The 17,516-nt window shown below is 41.0% G+C and overlaps 2 protein-coding genes across 3 annotated transcripts in view; both read left to right on the plus strand.

Moving 5' to 3' along the window:
* Positions 1 to 3,400: 3,400 nt before the first annotated feature.
* On the plus strand, positions 3,401 to 9,083 carry LOC133648160 (RNA-binding motif protein, X chromosome-like). Its single transcript, XM_062043942.1, has 10 exons — positions 3,401 to 3,464; positions 3,595 to 3,674; positions 3,759 to 3,888; positions 6,778 to 6,884; positions 6,983 to 7,115; positions 7,197 to 7,289; positions 7,370 to 7,484; positions 7,580 to 7,702; positions 7,781 to 7,881; positions 8,504 to 9,083. Exons 3-10 carry the CDS (start codon positions 3,780 to 3,782, stop codon positions 8,815 to 8,817), a joined length of 1,095 nt encoding a protein of 364 aa, XP_061899926.1. The 5' UTR covers positions 3,401 to 3,464; positions 3,595 to 3,674; positions 3,759 to 3,779; the 3' UTR covers positions 8,818 to 9,083.
* A 6,618-nt stretch (positions 9,084 to 15,701) lies between these two features.
* The window catches only part of LOC133648161 (rho guanine nucleotide exchange factor 6-like), a 119,238-nt gene continuing 117,423 nt past the window's right edge, over positions 15,702 to 17,516 (plus strand). For both annotated transcript variants that reach the window (XM_062043943.1, XM_062043944.1), the window contains exon 1: positions 15,702 to 15,989. In XM_062043943.1, coding sequence (XP_061899927.1) covers positions 15,825 to 15,989 — 165 coding nt within the window. In that variant the 5' untranslated portion in view covers positions 15,702 to 15,824. The remainder of the gene's footprint in view (positions 15,990 to 17,516) is intronic.

Below are 17,516 nucleotides of genomic sequence, written 5' to 3' on the forward strand. Positions count from 1 at the left end.
AAATATATTACTTATAATTGACTAAAATAGGATGACAAAACTATTTAAATAAAAACAATAAAGTATTAATAATTAAAGTACCATTACAAAATTAAATAAATAAATAAAATAAAAAACTACAACACTCATAACTGAAAATATATTACTAATAATTGACTAAAATAGGATGACAAAACTATTTAAATAAAAACAATAAAATATTAATAATAATTAAAGTACCATTACAAAATTAAAAAAATAAATAAAGAAATTAAACATCAAATTGAACTAAGTGTCTGACCAAAGAGCGTAAATTAGCATGGTCATCTGTGACTTAAGCTGCCAAAGATGATGTATTTGGCAGATCGGGGGCGGTATGGCGTAGTGCAGGGGTCACCAACGCGGTGCCCGCGGGCACCAGGTAGCCCGTAAGGACCAGATGAGTAGCCCGCCGGCCTGTTCTAAAAATAGCTCAAATAGCAGCACTTACCAGTGAGCTGCCTCTATTTTTTAAATGTTGTTTATTTACCAGCAAGCTGGTCTCGCTTTGCCTGACATTTTTAATTCTAAGAGAGACAAAACTCAAATAGAATTTGAAAATCCAAGAAAATATTTTAAAGACTTGGTCTTCACTTGTTTAAATAAATTCATTAAATTTTTTACTTTGCTTCTTATAACTTTCAGAAAGACAATTTTAGAGAAAAAATACAACCTTAAAATGATTTTAGGATTTTTAAACACATATGCCTTTTTACCTTTTAAATTCCTTCCTCTTCTTCCCTGACAATTTAAATCAATGTTCAAGTACATTTATTTTTTTTATTGTAAAGAATAATAAATACATTTTAATTTAATTCTTCATTTTAGCTTCTGTTTTTTCAACGAAGAATATTTGTGAAACATTTCTTCAAACTTATCATGATTAAAATTCAAAAAAATTGTTCTGGCAAATCTAGAAAATCTGTAGAATCAAATTTAAATCTTATTTCAAAGTCTTTTGAATTTCTTTTAAAATGTTTGGTTTGGAAAATCTAGAAGAAATAACGATTTGTCTTTGTTAGAAATATAGCTTGGTCCAATTTGTTATATATTCTAACAAAGTGTAGATTGCATTTTGACCTATTTAAAACATGTCATCAAAATTATAAAATTAATCTTAATCAGGAAAAATTACTAATGATGTTCCATAAATTATTTTTTTAATTTTTTCAAAAAGATTCAAATTAGCTAGTATTTGTCTTCTTTTTTTTCGGTTCAATTTTGAATTTTAAAGAGTCGAAATTGAAAATAAACTATGTTTCAAAATTTAATTGTCATTTTTTTTCATGTTTTCTCCTCTTTTAAACCGTTCAATTAAGTGTAAATATCATTCATTATTAATAATAACATAGAGTTAAAGGTAAATTGAGCAAATTGGCTATTTCCGGCAATTTATTTAAGTGTGTATCAAACTGGTAGCCCTTCGCATTAATCAGTACCCAAGAAGTAGTTCTTGGTTTCAAAAAGGTTGGTGACCCCTGGCGTAGTGGGTAGAGCAGCCTGCCAGAAACCTGAGGGTTGCAGGTTCGCTCCCCGCCTCTTGACATCCAAATCGCTGCCGTTGTGTCCTTGGGCAGGACACTTCACCCTTAATAATAATAACAATAATACCTGGGATTTATATAGTGCTTTTCTAAGTACCCAAAGTCGCTTTACATGTAGAACCCATCATTCATTCACACCTGGTGATGGTAAGCTACTTTCATAGCCACAGCTGCCCTGGGGTAGACTGACGGAAGCGTGGCTGCAATTTGCACCAACGGCCCCTCCGACCACCTACCATCATTCAATTCACCGGTGTGAGCGGCACCGGGGGCAAGGGTGAAGTGTCCCGCCCAAGGACACAACGGCAGCGATTTTTTTTTTGGATGGTAAGAGGCGGGGAGCGAACCTGCAACCCTCAGGTTTCTGGCAGGTTGCTCTACCCACTACGCCATGCCCCCGGTGCCGCTCACACTGGTGAATGAATGATAGGTGGTGGTCGGAGGGGCCGTAGGCGCAAACTGGCAGCCTCGCTTCCGTCAGTCTACCCCAGGGCAGCTGTGGCTACAAATGTAGCTTACCACCACCAGGTGTGAATGAATGGTGGGTTCCCACTTCTCTGTGAGCGCTTTGAGTATCTAATAATAGAAAAGCGCGATATAAAATCTAATCCATTATTATTATTATAAGGGATCTAACAAATAGGAAGGGAGACATATATATTTTATTGAACAATTGGACACATAAACAGCATATATGACAATATGCAAACAAAGTGAGGCACTTCCAATATATCGCAGTATTACATATATTCACTGGGTTGAGCTATCAACATCTTTCTATAAACAAAAACTAAGTTACAGAAAGTAAAGTAAGAGACAATACACAAAGATTAAAAATAGACAAATGCCAAAAAATAATAATAAAATAAAAAACACTGAGTTTATTGCAGGCCTGGGCAATTATTTTGACTCGGGGGGCCAGATTTAGAGAAACAAATGCGTCTGGGGGCCGGTATATCTATTTTTAGGAACACTAATACAAAACCTCACAATAATGTCTGATTGAATGCTAAAAAGTTATGACAGACCGCGTTAAAAAACGGAATTCCATCCATCCATTTTCTACCGCCAAAGTGTAAAAGGCAGCATGTGTGATGGTATGGGGGTGTATTAGTGGCCAAGACATGGGTAACTTACACATCTGTGAAGGCGCCATTAATGCTGAAAGGTACATACAGCTTTTGGAGCAACATATGTTGTTATCATGGACGCCCCTGCTTATTTCAGCAAGACAATGCCAAGCCACGTGTTACATCAACGTGGCTTCATAGTAAAAGAGTGCGGGTACTAGACTGGCCTGCCTGTAGTCCAGACATTGAAAATGTGTGGCGCATTATGAAGCCTAAAATAGCACAAGGGAGACCCCCGGACTGTTGAACAACTTAAGCTGTACATCAAGCAAGAATGGGAAAGAATTCCACCTGAGAAGCTTCAAAAATGTGTCTCCTCAGTTCCCAAACCTTTACTAAGTGTTGTTAAAAGGAAAGGCCATGTAACACAGTGGTGAACATGCCCTTTCCCACCACTATGGCACGTGTTGCAGCCATGAAATTCTAAGTTAATTATTATTTGCAAAAAAAAAATTAAGTTCACGAGTTTGAACATCAAATATGTTGTCTTTGTAGTGCATTCAACTGAATATGGCTTGAAAAGGATTTGCACATCATTGTATTCTGTTTATATTCACATCTAACACAATTTCCCAACTCATTGTATTGATAATTTGAAATCATTAATCCAACGGAAAGAGAGAGAAGCGGGTTTGTAATTGGCACCGTGGCAATGCAGTACTAGCTCCTAACCGATAGGTGGCGACATCCAGCGTCTGCGTGTGTTTGCTTGCCATTGATGTAGAACAAAAGAAGAGGGGATTCCAAGCAGTGAAGACTGTCCTCCGCGAGGGTGAGTGAGGCTGTTGTCGCTACGTTCACTTTCTACTACTTAGGCGCAGTTAAACATCCATTCTGGCTTCATTTTAATCTACACTAAGTGCTCGAGAAGGTATCATATTGTTAACGTATCGCCTGCTTAGATTCGTAAGTCGAGGGAAAAAAAGGAGCTGCGAAGTAGGAGAGCGCGGTAATCGCCATTTTGTGCATTGAACAACTGAAGGTAGGTGATACAACATCATAATACTGCACACTGCTTCTTTCTACACCACGACAATTGACTTATTCATTCAATCTTCTTTTTCAGGGGGGTTTATTTGTGTCGAACATGGCGGAAGCAGACCGGCCGGGAAAGCTGTTTATCGGCGGGCTGAACATCGAGACCACGGAGAAGGCCCTCGAGCAGTACTTCGGCAAATATGGCAGGATTTCCGAACGTAAGTTTAACAACCCTACTATTTTTACACTCTATGAACACATAATATTTACAAAGAAATCAATTACACTTGCATAATATTCTTTTGTCCTGGAAAGAAACGATGACTGAAGTGCACGTGGAATAGTTCATGGATGGAAGAGACAGCCATTTTGTTATTTGCTTCTCATTTGCCATGTTTTTTTTTACAGTATGATGACAAAAACTAGATGTATCAATAGAAATTTATTTTCCACATTAACCAGAGTATTGTGTTTATTATACAGTGTTGGGATTAACGCACTTTTTGTGTCTTTTTACGCATTAAAATCAATCAATGTTTACTTATATAGCCCTAATCACGAGTGTCTCAAAGGGCTGCACAAGCCACAACGACATCCTCTGCTCAGATCCCACATCAGGGCAAGGAAAAACTCAACCCAATGGGATGACAATGAGAAACCTTGGAGAGGACCGGTGCAATGGACGTCGAGTGGATCTAGCATAATAGTGTGAGAGTCCAGTCCGTAGTGGATCTAACATAATAGTGAGAGTCCAGTCCATAGTGGATCTAACATAATAGTGAGAGTCCAGTCCATAGTGGATCTAACATAATAGTGAGAGTCCAGTCCATAGTGGATCTAACATAATAGTGAGAGAGTCTAGTCCATAGTGGATCTTACATAATAGTGTGAAAGTCCAGTCTATAGTGGATCTAACATAATAGTGAGAGTCCAGTCCATAGTGGATCTAACATAATAGTGAGAGAGTCCAGTCCATAGTGGATCTAACATAATAGTGTGAAAGTCCAGTCCATAGTGGATCTAACATAATATTGCGAGAGTCCAGTCCATAGTGGATCTAACATAATAGTGTGAGAGTCCAGTCCATAGTGGATCTAACATAATAGTGTGAGAGTCCAGTCCATAGTGGATCTAACATAATAGTGAGAGAGTCCAGTCCATAGTGGATCTAACATAATAGTGAGAGAGTCCAGTCCATAGTGGATCTAACATAATAGTGTGAGAGTCCAGTCCATAGTGGATCTAACATAATAGTGTGAGAGTCCAGTCCATAGTGGATCTAACATAATAGTGAGAGAGCCCAGTCCATAGTGGATCTAACATAATAGTGAGAGAGTCCAGTCCATAGTGGATCTAACATAATAGTGTGAGAGTCCAGTCCATAGTGGATCTAACATAATTGTGAGAGTCCAGTCCATAGTGGATCTAACATAATTGTGAGAGTCCAGTCCATAGTGGATCTAACATAATAGTGAGAGTCCAGTCCATAGTGGATCTAACATAATAGTGTGAGAGTCCAGTCCATAGTGGATCTAACATAATAGTGTGAGAGTCCAGTCCATAGTGGATCTAACATAATAGTGTAAGAGTCCAGTCCATAGTGGATCTAACATAATAGTGTGAGAGTCCAGTCCATAGTGGATCTAACATAATAGTGAGAGAGTCCAGTCCATAGTGGATCTAACATAATAGTGTGAGAGTCCAGTCCATAGTGGATCTAACATAATAGTGTGAGAGTCCAGTCCATAGTGGATCTAACATAATAGTGAGAGAGCCCAGTCCATAGTGGATCTAACATAATAGTGAGAGAGTCCAGTCCATAGTGGATCTAACATAATAGTGTGAGAGTCCAGTCCATAGTGGATCTAACATAATTGTGAGAGTCCAGTCCATAGTGGATCTAACATAATTGTGAGAGTCCAGTCCATAGTGGATCTAACATAATAGTGAGAGTCCAGTCCATAGTGGATCTAACATAATAGTGTGAGAGTCCAGTCCATAGTGGATCTAACATAATAGTGTGAGAGTCCAGTCCATAGTGGATCTAACATAATAGTGTAAGAGTCCAGTCCATAGTGGATCTAACATAATAGTGTGAGAGTTCAGTCCATAGTGGATCTAACATAATAGTGTGAGAGTCCAGTCCATAGTGGATCTAACATAATAGTGAGAGTCCAGTCCATAGTGGATCTAACATAATAGTGAGAGTCAAGTCCATAGTGGATCTAACATAACAGTGTGAGAGTCCAGTCCATAGTGGATCTAACATAATTGCGAGAGTCCAGTCCATAGTGGATCTAACATAATTGCGAGAGACCAGTCCATAGTGGATCTAATGTAATAGTGAGAGACCAGTCCATAGTGGGGTCAGCAGGAGACCCATCCCGAGGGGAGACAGGTCAGCAGCGCAGAGACGTCCCCAACCGATGCACAGATGAGTGGTCCACCCTGGGTCCCGACCCTGGACAGCCAGCGCTTCAGCCGTGGCCACCGAATCTGTGCCCCGTTTTTACACTTTTGTACTGAAATAAATTCACCTACAACTTATTAAATAAAAACATAGAAAAAAATACAGGCAACGGTAAAGTTTAGATCCATGAAGGAAAGAAGAAAGTGAATGAATGTTTAAAACTGAATACATTTACATATGCATAAACATTTGTTTTCTTTTGTTATTTTTTAATGAATTAACGTTTATGACACCCGTTTTCCAAAACAATATAGAATGTGAGCTATAACAGGATAATGCATACATTTAACATTTGTTTTCAAAACGCCTACAAAAAATGGGGACCCCAAAAATTTCCTGTGGGACGCGATTTTTATGACCTGATGGGGTCCCTGGGACATGAAGATTCCTAGCGCCAACACTGATTATAGTTATCTTTTGTACAATGTTTTCTACCCCGAAACGTCCATTTTGAGTACACAAAAAATGTTGCTGTTGGTGGTTTGAAGGGAAAAAAAGTTTCCTATAAAAGCAGTGCTTTGAGGTTTATGTAACAAATATCGACAATGATGATTGGCAACAACACGTTATTGCTTTGTGAAACTTAAATGTGCAACATGTGATTTGTGTAACCTGTTTTTTCATTTCCTTTTTACAGTTATTTTGATGAAAGACCATGAAACTAACAAGTCGAGGTGCTTTGCGTTTGTGACGTACGAGAACCCATCCGATGCAAAGGACGCGGCACGGGAGATGAATGGAAAGGTACATCATTTGTACCGTACACAAGCCATCTATAAGAAAAAGTAATCTAGATTTTTAGTATGGTGTTGTCATTTTGTTTCTGCCATCTCCCTCCATAGTCTCTTGATGGAAAGTCTATTAAAGTGGAGCAAGCAACCAAACCTCAGTTTCAGTCCGGGGGTAGACGAGGGCCACCCATGCGCAGTCGTGGTCCACCTAGAGGCATGCGCGGGTCCAGGGGGGGTATGAGAGGTAAAAGAAAGTCCCATTAAAGAGTGATTAATTTCCCTTGGTCTTACCCTTGATGTGTAAGTGCATTTGCTGTGCTTGCAGACTACTATGACGACGGTGGAGAACCCTACTTTAAAGGGATGAAGCGAGGACCTCCTATGCGCAATGGAGGTCCCCCAGCCAAAATGAGCAGACGTACGTCCCCTACCCACCCACAATTTCCTTTTTGAAATGATTTTTTTTAGACAACATTTTAACTTCTGGTGATTTTTCAGCCTCCATGTCAAGGGACAGGGACCCCTATGGCCCACCTCCTCGCAGAGACTCCATGATGTCCAGGAGGGATGACTATCCTTCACCCAGAGATGACCACTACAGCTCAAAAGACAGGTAGGGCCATCAAATATTTTACTACAGTAATATTTGCTCCTGCTGTTACTGGTATGATACAAATTATTATCCTGAATTCTAAATATTTTGTACAGCTACTCGAGTCGAGAGTATAGCTCAAGAGATTCACGGGACTATGGACCTCCTCCCAGAGATTATTCATACCGTGACTACCCCAGTTCCAGAGATGACTATGGCTCAATGTCAAGAGGCTACAGGTAGGAGTTTTAGTGCATATAAAAGCTTGGTACAAACGCCACATTTTTACCACCAAGTAACAAATGTGCCTCTTGCAGTGACCGTGATGGCTATAGTGGAGGCAGAGATTCCAGAAGCTACACGGACCGCCCAAGTGGTGGTGGGGGCGGCTCATACCGAGATTCTTTTGATGGTTACGGTAAGATATTTCCACACAGGTAAAATGCCCCAAAAAAGGACTGAAGAGGAGCTGCAAAATAACAAACCTTCATTCCCAACAAAGAACAACCAAAGGGAAAACTACCTTTCAGTCAACTTGTCAAAGTGTTATGCTCAGTTTTCAGAACTAGTTCAAGAATTGGTATCCCAAATCCTATTACCACTATTTGCCTCAAAGTAAATAAATGTGCCGCAATAATTTTGCAGATTAGCTAATATGGCCAGTGTTGACTACCATAAGGAACCATCAAAAGTCCTTGGAAGCGTCTACAGAACAGAATAAGCTCTCCCTCAAGGAGTTTCCTTCACAAATAACCACCAAACTTGGATCACTAAAAGGAAAAGTGGCCTCAGAAATCAATGACAGGATGAAGCAGATAACATTGGTCAAGTCCATGTACCTGGATGTTTAGCAGCCCTAAGTATTTGCCACAAATTGTTGAATTTCAGAGCATCATCACCAGCAAAAGATGGGACATGTACACATGGCCATCTGTTGAATTGCTTGGCACACAATTCAATGTATTGACAAAGAATGAGCACCAAACGCTGCAAGAACAAAAGCAATTTGTCACATTGAACCTGACCCGTTGACCCTGCAGGTAACTCTCGCAGCGGCCCACCTTCACGGGGCCCGCCACCGTCCTTTGGTGGGGGCGGCGGAAGCGGTCGTTACGATGACTATGGCAGCAGTTCCCGAGATGGCTATGGCGGCCGTGACAGTTACAACAACAGTCGGAGTGACCCGTATCCACCTCCCAGAGGCGAGCGAATGGGTAGGCAAGAGAGGGGCCCCGGTCCCCCGGTTGAGAGAGGATACCCTCCTCGCGATTCGTACAGCTCAAGCCGCGGAGGACCGCGTGGCAGCCGTGGAGGCCACCGAGCTGACAGAGGCATGGCTCGCAGCAGATACTAAAATGGACATGGAAGTCTACATGTTAATCTTCGTGCACCCTTCAACGTGTTGTGGGAGCAGTTTATCAAACAAGCCACCATGTCTAAATCTGTGAAGTTTAGGTTTAAATTGTGTCTTTTGACTTTTTTATTTTTTATCTGTATTTAGCTTATTCATACAACAGTACAGTTACCCAGTGCTTTTGTACATTCAGTTATTTTTAAAACCTGCAATGCCCTCTAAGTCTGGCTTTTCCTACTCCAATAAAGCTGTTAGTTGTACCCTGACCACTGAGCATCAATAGTCCAAGAAGACAAGACCTCATGATTGTTGCCAAGTGAAATATCTCGTTGAACAAGTTTTCTGTCACGTTAAGTTGCTGCGTCTCTGGTCTGGAGCCTGAGTTAAAAGTCAAATGTGCTTTCCACTCGTCACTTCTGTGTTAGGCGAATGTCACTGTCAAAATGTTCCAATGTAGTTCACCCGGAAATGGACCCGTCTTCCTAGAGCCATTCGCTGGCACGCAACGACAATACCAAAGGCAACAGCAGCCAAATGCAAGCTTCTATCCTACAAGAACCCATAGTCAACAGCTGGTAAGCAAAGCAAACCTCTTTGTTTCTCATCTGTAAACTGACTTTGTCCTGTATTGCAATCGTCACTCAGTTCAAGACAACTTTTTTCTCAAAGGACTTAAAGAAGGAAGTCCCCTCTAACATTCCTTTTCAGTCTAGCTAAGTGTGAAAACCGCAAAAAAAACCTCCAAGGCAAGACCTTTTACTCCTTGCACATAATCAAAATGTAACAATTTTGCCGGCTGAGCCCAGAAGAAGAGATCATTTTGCCCTACCTCCTTGTCTAATCTAAGTATGCAGCTTTGGTATCTTGTTATACACCATAGTCAAAACTACTACTAAGACCTTTTTGTCAATGTAAAATTAAAAGGAAAGACGAACATCCATTCTCAGTCTGAAAACATTTTCCTCAAGCATGTCAGCGCAAACAAAGGAGACCTCTGGAAGCTGCCGCCATAGCAAGCACCCAACTGGAAACAATCATTCGAGCAAAATGGACCAAGGACTAAGAAAATCGTCTTTAAATGTTTCATGAATACAAAGCAAACGGTGTGGTGGTAAACGTGTGTTCTCATTACAGGATGAACACTCTTCAAGGGAATCTTTCTTTCAGCCAATCCAAAGATTGTACTTGGGGTTTTCAGACATGTGGACCAATCAGGATCACATCCCAGCTTGTGCAGGTATTTGGAATGACGATATTTCAATCATGTAGAAAAGTATTGGTATGAATGATTGGAGCAAAAACATTTCAATATTAATGTAAAAAAAGTATTGCTCTGGGATCTGTCTGCACTGACTTGTAAGCAGTTGTTTTGAATGCCTGTTGTCCTTAAGGGTCTGCCACAGGTGAGAGACAGCTGGTTGAAAGACTTCTGGCAAAGGGGAGGAGAACAGGCGGAGGATTTTCTCAGTGGTTTTCAATAAATACCAAAAAACGGGTTTGTAAAGTTTCTTGTCCTCAAAGACTTGGAAGAACTGCCTGCATGTTTTCATAAACTTTCTTTTAATGTGCAGTCGAACATGAGCGCCGTGTAGATTTTCCCAACTTTGGTAAAAGATGTGTAATACAAAGGCGTAGTTAAGGATTCCAAAGACAAAACAAGCTCACTGTTGGGATAAAATTGTAAGTTGCTTACTTTTCAGTACAAACCTGGTACACTACAAAAAGTCAGTGTTCAAGAACAAGAAAAAAAATACAAAAATGAGGGGTATTTTATTTGAACTAAGCAGTTATCTGCCAATAGAACAAGAAAATTTGGCTTGTCAAGACTTTCCAAAACAAGTAAAATTAGCTAACCTCAATGAACCCAAAAATACCTTCAAATAAGTATATTCTCACTAATAAGTGTACTACTATATGAGTAAGTATTTTCTAGTGTTTCATTGAAAATAAAACGGCAAAGTCCATTTGGCTGTCATCTGTTTTAATTATGAGACACAATTGTGTCAGTCATGATTTTTTTTTTCATGCTTGAAATAAGAAATTATTACTTTAAAAAAGTAGTTTTATACTTGAGTATTGATGACACAGCTTTGCAACACTTGATATTCTACTTTCAAGCATGTTTTACTCAATATAGGTCATAAAACACCACATCTGCGGTCCTCTCCAAGGTTTCTCAGTCATTCACATTGACATCCCGCTGTGTTGTGAGTTTTTCCTTGCCCTTATGTGGGCTCTGAACCGAGGACGTCGTCGTGGCTTGTGCAGCCCTTTGAGACACTTGTGATTTAGGGCTATATAAATAAACATTGATTGATCAAATCTCAGCAACAAGCTGTAATATCTTACTGAGATAATGTAGGCGCAAAACCCTTAAAACAAGTAAAACACTCTATCATAAAATCTGCTTAGTGAGAAGAATTATCTTATTAGACAGAAAATAAGCAAATATCACCCTTATTTGAGATATTTCATCTTAGATTTCACTTTTTGCAGTGTAACATTGTCTTTGTGTTACATGTTTGGGTACAGTTAAGATCACTAAAATGTCAGATTTTACCTCAAAGCAAGAATTCTGCATGTAAAGGTTGCAGGGAATTTGGTATGTTTCTTACTGCTTCTTACAACTGCTGTCAAAACGGCTCAATTTCAATGTAAATAATATATGAAAGACACGGCTGGTGCCTAACTATTAGGTTTACTTTTTTTTTGTAAGCTATATTTTACCTATCGTACCAACTTGTAGTGAACACAGGAGTAATTCCCCCAATTTGGAGAAAGGGTATTGTGCAAGTGTAACATTTGTTATTCAGAAAAGAAGCCCTAACTATAGTGATATGCACCACCTAACACAACATCCAGTGGCCAGCTTGGTCAAATGTGTTAAATTAGTTTCTCTCTGGGTGCATATACATGTCAGCATTATGCCTGCTCTGCATATAGTCTCTAGGGCAGTGTGTTTCAACCTTTTTGAGCCAAGGCACTTTTTTTGCGTAGAAAAAATGCAGAGGCACACCACCAGCAGAAATCATTAAAAAACGAAACTCAGTTGAAAGTAAAAAGTCGTTGTCGCAATTGTTGGATATGACTAAAGCATAACCAAGCATGCATTACTATAGCTCTTGTCTCAAAGTAGGTGTACTGTCACCACCTGTCACATCACACCCTGACTTATTTTGAGTTTGCTGTTTTCCTGTGTGTAGTGTTTTACTTCTTGTCTTGCGATCCTATTTTGTTATTTTCCTGTAGCAGTTTCATGTCTTCCTTTTGAGCGATATTTCCCGCATCTACTTTTTTTTAGCAATCAAGAATATTTAATTTGTCCCGATGTACATTGTGGACGCCGTCTTTGCTCCACAGCAAGTCTTTGCTGTCGTCCAGCATTCTGTTTTTGTTGACTTCGTAGCCAGTTCATAGTTTCGTTCTGCATAGCCTTCCCTAAGCTTTAATGCCTTTTCTTAGTGGCACGGTGGCGCCCACCTTTTGTTTATTTTTGGTTTAAGCAAAGACACCTTTTTACCTGCACGCTGCCTCCCGCTGTTCCGACATCTACAAAGCAATTAGCTACCGGCTGCCACCTACTGATATGGAAGAGCATTACACGGTTACTCTGCCGAGCTCTAGACAGCACCGACACTTAACGACAACATATAATTTGCAGACTATAATTACTGGTTTGAAAAAAATATTTTTAACCCAAATAGGTGAAATTAGATCATCTCCCACGGCACACCAGACTGTATCTCACGGCACAGTGGTTGAAAAACACAGCTCTCCGGGTCACTTGTCACTTTGTACTAAAAATAATGTTTTGACTTATACCAGGGGTGCCCAAACTACCTCGAAGGGCCAAAGGGAAAATGTGCTAATGCAACTAGAACTCAATTGTGTGAGCCTGAAAGAGGTCAGAATATATGTGTATTCAGTTTGAGAAACCACTCTTTAAGCAATTGACTCAGTGGGCCAGAATCGGCCCACGGTGCCCACATTATGCACCACAACTTCATACTCAACCAGTGATTCTCAAACTAGTATGGATACACCAAAGAATTAAGTACTGTTAAGTTTTGTCTATTTTTACAACACAGTGCTACTGTTCAAACTGTGTAATGTTACAATATTTTTGGTCAATATAACCTCTGCCTTGTTTTTAATTACAACTCAGGCATTTTAACGTTGATGACTGTGGCGGTACTTTTGAGAGCAGTGTTTTCTAAGGTGGTAGTTTGAGAACCACTTTACTAAACTGTACCCAAAACCCACATGGTTGCTTATAGCATCAAGTATCTTGGTGAGTGCAGATTGTTTTAGAGTTGCACCTTGTTCCTTACACCACAGCTGTCAAACTCAAGGCCTGTGGGCCAGATCTGGCATGTGAAAACCTGAACAGAACAGGCATCAAAGTACTTCATCTTTCTACCTTTCAGTTGCACATATTTTAAACATTAATATTCCAAACTTAGCTTTGGATTAAAACAAAAATATTGATTTGAAAATGTATATTTCTAGTCTCGTCATCCTCGTCCGGACAGCAGGGTGACACTTTAGTGCGGATGGATCAAAAGAGACGCTGTACTGAACTGAAAGTTACTTCATTACAAGCGAGCGTCATTATACAGGACTGCAGTTCCTGGAGGAGGTCAAGTAAAAAAAAATAAGGCAAACCCATCCATCCATTTTCTACCGCTTGTCCTGGGATTGCAGGGGGTGCTGGAGCCTATCTCAGCTGCATTCGGGTGGAAGGCGGGGTACACCCTGGACAAGTCGCCACCTCATCACCATTTAGTGTTGCCAATCAACCTATCCCCAGGTGCATGTCTTTGGAGGTGGGAGGAAGTCAGAGTACCTGGAGGGAACCCACACAGTCACAGGGAGAACATGCAAACTCCACACACGGGATTGAACTCAGGACTACTCAAAACCACCATAAATATAAATAAATGTGTGTATATATATATATATATATATATATATATAGCTGTAATTCACTGAAATTCAAGTATTTCTTTTATATATATGTATATATATAAAAGAAATACTTGAATTTTAGTCAATCGATATTTATTTAAATAGCCCTAAATCACAAGTGTCTCAAAGGGCTGCACAAGCCACAACGACATCCGCGGTACAGAGCCCACATAAAGGCAAGGAAATACTCACCCCAGTGGGACGTCAATGTGAATGACTGTGAGAAACCTTGGAGAGGACCGCATATGTGGGTAAGCAGCGCAGAGATGTCCGCAACTGATGCACAGGCGAGCGGTCCAGCCCGGGTCCCGACTCTGTGGACAGCCAGCACTTCATCCATGGCCACCGGACCTGTGTCCCCCCTCTCCACAAGAGAGAGGGGGGCATATGAGAAAAGAAAAACGGCAGATCAACTGGTCTAAAAAGGGGGTCTATTTAAAGGCTGGAGATTACAAATGAGTTTTAATTACGGTGAATTACAGCTATAAATATATATATATAGCTGTAATTCACTGAAATTCAAGTATTTCTTGAATATCTCCCTAATTCTGAGGTCTCAAGGTTGTCAAGTATGTATATAAATAAACATTCACCAAATGCAAAACATAGTATGAGTTGATTAATTTGCAAATTGCACACTGTAAAAATGACTTAACAGGACAAAAAAATGCACTGTAAAAACACTTATTTTCCGCAAAATCCATTTTATTTTAGTGTGCGTATACAATATAATCAAATGCCCAGGCGAGTTGTTTTACACTTAAATTGGTATATTTATGAAATGGAAAGGAGTTTGCCACTCCTGCCTTATACCAGTTCCTGACAACAGGCTTGTTGCAACATTTATAGACTGACCATACGTCCTCTTTTCACCGGACATGTCCTCTTTTGCGGGCCTGTCCGGGCAGAGTTTCTTAAATGCCTCAAATGTCCGGCATTTTGAGTTAGGGTTGCGTGTATTTTCAATGTACGTTCAGGGTTAAGAAGGGGTTAAAAACAAAACAAACGGCAGCATTGGTGAGGGAGGGGCAGAGAGAGAGAGAGAGTTATGATAAACGCGCAGGCTCTGCTTTTTATCCATAGATTTATCACATTTAATGTTTTATTATCTATAGCAGGGGTGTCAAAAGTGTGCCCCGGAGGCCATTTGCGGCCCACAGCTAATGTTTTAAAGGCCCACGGCACATTCTAAAAATACTATTCAAATAAACTAAAACAACAAAAGTGAAATAAAAAAGCTTAAAGGTGAAATGTCATTTAGAAAAAGTTGCAATGTTGACTAATAAAACAAAGAATCAAGATCAATGTTATTATGAATTATTGACCTACCCAAGGTTCCCATTACTTCACATCAAATATTTCACTTTGAAAATTATTTTTGGTGGAAGATTTTGCATATTTTGTGTGTTTGCCATTAAAAACATAGTTTTGTTTGACAAAAAAAGGGCGGAAAACAAACTAAAACATTTGGAAATGAGGAATAGATGTGAAGTTGATGTAGACTCCTGAGATTTAAGCGTTAAATATAAAATGTATGTATGCCCTGGCACACCATTATCATCATTTCATGACCCAAGCAAAACACTTTTTACACTTTTATACTGAAATAAATACACCTACAATTTATTCAATAAAAACATAGACAACATAGAATGTGAGATATAACAGGATAATTGTATACGTTTTATCTTTTTTATTTTTTTCAAAACGCTTATATGTGTCCTCTTTTTTGCCATTTCACAATATGCTCAGCCTATGCAACAATATTTTGTGTGAAATGTGCTGAGCTGTCAGATTGTCTTGCATGCAGCTAGTCAGTCACTAGCATGTGTTGTGCAGCCCAGTTGAGCCAGCAGGGGGATGATGAGTTGTGGCATGTAGCAACACAGCCTTCTTCCTTCCTTCCACCACCACCACCACCACCACCACCCCTCCTCTCTGACGCCTCTCGCCCAGCTTCTAGCACAAGTGCGGGCTCGCCACTTGCAAACCCTCACCGGGCGGCCATGAGTGCCTTTTAAGCGGGCGGTGACGGCGCCATGAACCCGGAGGAGCAGACCGTGACGTGGTTGATCTCGCTGGGGGTGCTCGGCTCCCCCAAGAAGAACGTCGCAGACCCGGAGGACTTCCTGAAAGCCTCCCTGAAGGATGGCACCGTCCTGTGCAGGCTGGCGGAGCGGCTGGTGCCAAACTTCTCTGCCAAGGTGAGACTAGTTACTTCTCTGCCAGTTACTTCTCTGCCAGAGTGAGACTAGTTACTTCCCTGCCAAGGTGAGACTAGTTACTTCTCTACCAAGGTGAGACTAGTAACTTCTCTGCCAGGGTTACTTCTCTGCCAAGGTGAGACTAGTTACTTCTCTGCCAGGGTGAGACTAGTTACTTCCCTGCCAAGGTGAGACTAGTTACTTCTCTGCCAGGGTTACTTCTCTGCCAAGGTGAGACTAGTTACTTCTCTGCCAGTTACTTCTCTGCCAGGGTGAGACTTGTTACTTCTCTGCCAGGGTGAGACTAGCTACTTCTCTGCCAGGGTGAGACTAGTTACTTCCCTGCCAGGGTGAGACTAGTTACTTCTCTGCCAAGGTGAGACTAGTTACTTCCCTGCCAGGGTGAGACTAGTTACTTCTCTGCCAGGGTTACTTCTCTGCCAAGGTGAGACTAGTTACTTCTCTGCCAGGGTTACTTCTCTGCCAAGGTGAGACTAGTTACTTCTCTGCCAGGGTTACTTCTCTGCCAAGGTGAGACTAGTTACTTCTCTGCCAGGGTGAGACTAGCTACTTCTCTGCCAGGGTGAGACTAGTTACTTCCCTGCCAGGGTGAGACTAGCTACTTCTCTGCCAGGGTGAGACTAGTTACTTCCCTGCCAGGGTGAGACTAGTTAATTCTCTGCCAAGGTGAGACTAGTTACTTATCTGCCAGGGTTACTTCTCTGCCAAGGTGAGACTAGTTACTTTTCTGCCAGTTACTTCTCTGCCAGGGTGAGACTAGCTACTTCTCTGCCAGGGTGAGACTAGTTACTTCTCTGCCAGGGTGAGACTAGCTACTTCTCTGCCAGGGTGAGACTAGTTACTTCCCTGCCAGGGTGAGACTAGCTACTTCTCTGCCAGGGTGAGACTAGTTACTTCCCTGCCAGGGTGAGACTAGTTACTTCTCTGCCAAGGTGAGACTAGTTACTTATCTGCCAGGGTTACTTCTCTGCCAAGGTGAGACTAGTTACTTCTCTGCCAGGGTGAGACTATCTACTTCTCTGCCAGGGTGAGACTAGTTACTTCTCTGCCAGGGTGAGACTAGTTACTTCTCTGCCAGGGTGAGACTAGTTACTTCCCTGCCAGGGTGAGACTAGTTACTTCCCTGCCAAGGTGAGATGTGTACTAGTCAACCTGAAGGGAGGCTGTGATGTCAACACACACACGCACACAACAACTCCGTGTAGGCCGCGCCTTCTTCTTCACTTCCAAACTAGACTTTGTCGTCTTTCGAACGCGCCGTCACATAGAATATTCACTTTGCAACGTTGCATTTGCTTCTTGAAAGAACATGTTCCGCATTGACGACACACGGCTAGCAAGAAAACAACACCCCGGAAGTCGTACACTTCAAAGGAGTGTGAATTGTTACGTTTATTGACAATTTGTCGATGTAAAACATGCACGTAGATTGAAAAGTGGATAAGAGTTTTTGCAGGGGGAAGGTTCGTCACTTCCTCCTTCGAGTCTCTTCCCGCTGCGGTTTCT

Source organism: Entelurus aequoreus, linkage group LG04 (assembly GCF_033978785.1).
Source record: "Entelurus aequoreus isolate RoL-2023_Sb linkage group LG04, RoL_Eaeq_v1.1, whole genome shotgun sequence".
Taxonomy (NCBI): domain Eukaryota; kingdom Metazoa; phylum Chordata; class Actinopteri; order Syngnathiformes; family Syngnathidae; genus Entelurus; species Entelurus aequoreus.